The sequence below is a fragment of the Sinocyclocheilus rhinocerous genome, unplaced genomic scaffold (genome assembly GCF_001515625.1).
Source record: "Sinocyclocheilus rhinocerous isolate Xijiao unplaced genomic scaffold, SAMN03320098_v1.1 scaffold1198, whole genome shotgun sequence".
In the NCBI taxonomy this organism is placed as follows: Eukaryota; Metazoa; Chordata; class Actinopteri; order Cypriniformes; family Cyprinidae; genus Sinocyclocheilus; species Sinocyclocheilus rhinocerous.
In genome coordinates this window covers 66698-69713 of record NW_015649585.1, presented here as the reverse complement: position 1 = coordinate 69713, position 3016 = coordinate 66698, and the positions used below count along the sequence as shown (strand labels likewise).

Sequence of the window (3016 nt, the reverse complement as noted above, 5' to 3'; positions counted from 1 at the left end):
GTGTGTGTGTGTGTGTGCATTATACAGCTCATCTGCTGTTTGGAATCCTTCCTTCGGTCAAACATTCTGCCTCAATTACCAGCAGTGCAGACTTTGCAGTCTCGAAAATACCTGTCTAGAAATATTTCTATTTGAGAAAACAACATAAAATACGCATTCTTTGTCATGATTCACAGTTTTTATACTACTGAGTTGACCCCCTCCCCATTTGTACCTGGAAAGGATTTTGAAATGTTGATAACAGGAAGGTTATGATGTAAAAATGAGGAAAGGTTTTGGAGTAAAATTCATGTGCACTTTTTTTTATACAGAGGGACAGATGTGCTTGCTTCCATTGAAGCTCTTTGGATCAATGTCAAGTCATGCTGGATAAAATGACGATAGCCGTCTCCTTCATTTCAGGTTCGCTGGGGTGAGAGAGGTTCAACCGAGGAGGGTGCTAAACTGGAGAAGGCGAAGAACGCGAGGGTGAAGATGCCTGAGCAAGAGTTTGAAGCTCCTCCTGCTCGCATCCTAAATAATGGCATGCGGAAACCTCCAGGCCCACGTAAATGGTACTCGCCCATTAAGGTGAGAAGAACAATAGTGTATTCGGGTACAAGTTAACTAAAACTCAATAACACTTTAGTTTAAGGACCATTTCTCACTATTAACTAGTTGCTTATTAGCATGCCTATTGGCTGTTGATTAGTACTTGTAAAACACAAGTTCTGTCTTATTCTTATTCTGTCTGTGGTTTTCCTGCAGAATTGAGGTACTTTTACACTGTTGCCATGGATTGTTTTTTAAGTCTGTAGTGTAAAGTGACCCCCCGCCCCCCACCAGCTTTTTCAGGAGGACCCCCACCGGAGGGAAAAACCACAAAAATACCCGACTGGACTAGTTTTGAATAGCAATTGGGCGGGTTTTGTTTCACAGACCTGGAAACCTGTCAGTACGTCTACCCTGGGTTGTTTTGCCAAGTGTATAGTGTAAATGCAGATATCGGATATGGGTCTTCGGAAAAATCGGATATAGACTACAAATCAGAATTGGGCTTCAAGACCTGCAGTTTAAATGCAGCCTTTGTTATGGGTAACAGTTTGTAAAACACAAAAATTATATTTTGAAGAACATTGGGGTCCACCCAACATTGTACAACATTAAAAGAAAAAGAAAAAAAGTTTAAAAATTTTAAAATCTAAAATATTTTGTTTGTGTTCCATTGAGTAGAACACTAAAGCTGTGGTTCCCAATTCAGGGGCTGCATCCTTAGAAGGAAGCAGACTTTGAAGGATGCATTTGAAAAAAAGTTTAAAAATTTTAAAATCTAAAATATTTTGTTTGTGTTCCATTGAGTAGAACACTAAAGCTGTGGTTCCCAATTCAGGGGCTGCATCCTTAGAAGGAAGCAGACTTTGAAGGATGCATTTGAAAAAAAGTTTAAAAATTTTAAAATCTAAAATATTTTGTTTGTGTTCCATTGAGTAGAACACTAAAGCTGTGGTTCCCAATTCAGGGGCTGCATCCTTAGAAGGAAGCAGACTTTGAAGGATGCATTTAGAGGCCACTTTTAAAAGAGCCTTCAAATTGGGACAGCCTTCGTTGCACCTCTGTGCAATCAGTCTAGTAATTTCGCCTTTGAAGGAAGCAGCCTCTGACGCAGCTTAAGACTATAGATGAGACTAATTCTGTTGACAGTTAAACATGAGCAGCCTCCCACCATGCAGTTCTCCTGCTGATTTAATATGTGTAAAAACCTGACTTGAGATGTCAATGCTTATAATCAAGCATCTATGAATCAGCTTGGGGATTCATAAAACAGACCAGAAACTGTGGTGACCTCCAAGAAACTATGCCTGCAGAGTCAGCACTTTATTACACTCAAAACCAGGTTTCCCTCATTTCACCTCTCTCCGCTCACTCATTCTAATAGATCTCGCCATCCAAGAGCTAAGATCATTGCCAAAGCTTTTCTCCCCCCTGTTGTTCATTCTTTTAGTCTGTTTATCTTTCCTTAAAAAATTTTCCCCCTCCTTTATTTGTTCATCTCTGTATTCTATGTGTGTCTGCGTTGTTTTATATTTGGAGAGAGGCAATGTGACCAGTATGTGCCACTTTTTGTGACCCAACTTTACATTTAAATCGTCCAAGATGTCCTTCTGTGCTTTCCTTCCCTCATTAATTTTCTCTGTTCATTTCTTGTGCAATGAGGGTCGGTTGTCTTTATTAGGAAGTTGGATCGAGGCTGAGGGACATCAGAATGCTGTTGTATATTAATAACCGTGGGGCAGATAGCAAAGGATTGCTTCATTCTAAACTGTGGCTTTGAGATTTATCCGTCTCATTTGATAGTGAGCCAGAGAGGCCACATGTGGGGTGTCGGGTTCAGGAAATCTCTTTGTTCATATAACCCATTTCTCAGAGTTTGGTGACTGAACAATATGAGGAGCAAGTTATTAAAGACCTGAGGGTCAATGAAGACGCAATAAAGACTTGAATCGTACAGAAAACAGACAGTTTATACAGGGGTGTCCAATCCTGCTCCTGGAGGGCCAGTGTTCTGCAGAGTTAAGATCCAACCAGCTCCAACACACTTTCCTGGAAGATTCTAGTGCGTCTGGAGAGCTTGATTAGCTGGTTCAGGTGTGTTTGATTAGAGTTGGAGCTAAACTCTGCAGGACAGTGGCCCTCCAGGAACCGATTTTGACCACTGGTTTGTATACACATACACATCTGCTTGCTTTTTCAATATTAATTTTTGTGTTTTTGGGGTGTGTGTTTGTGTGTGTGCTGATGCACAGGGAAAACTGGATGCATTGTGGGTACTTCTGAAGAAAGGGTATGACAGAGTGTCCATCATGCGACCACTGGAGACAAGCAAGGTAAGACTCTTTATTTGTTGAAGTATAACAAATGCATATATATATATATACAGTGCCTTGCGAAAGTATTCATACCCCTATTTCACGTTTTGTTATGTTGCAGCCTTATGTTAAACTGCTTTAAATTACTTTTTTTCCACATCAATCTACAC

The 3016-nt window shown here is 40.4% G+C and overlaps 1 protein-coding gene across 1 annotated transcript in view; it reads left to right on the top strand.

Moving 5' to 3' along the window:
* antxr1a (ANTXR cell adhesion molecule 1a) overlaps positions 1-3016 on the top strand; it is a 70047-nt gene that overhangs the window by 48503 nt on the left and 18528 nt on the right. Inside the window, exons 16-17 of the mRNA XM_016515669.1 lie at positions 403-570; positions 2784-2864. Coding sequence (XP_016371155.1) covers positions 403-570; positions 2784-2864 — 249 coding nt within the window. The remainder of the gene's footprint in view (positions 1-402; positions 571-2783; positions 2865-3016) is intronic.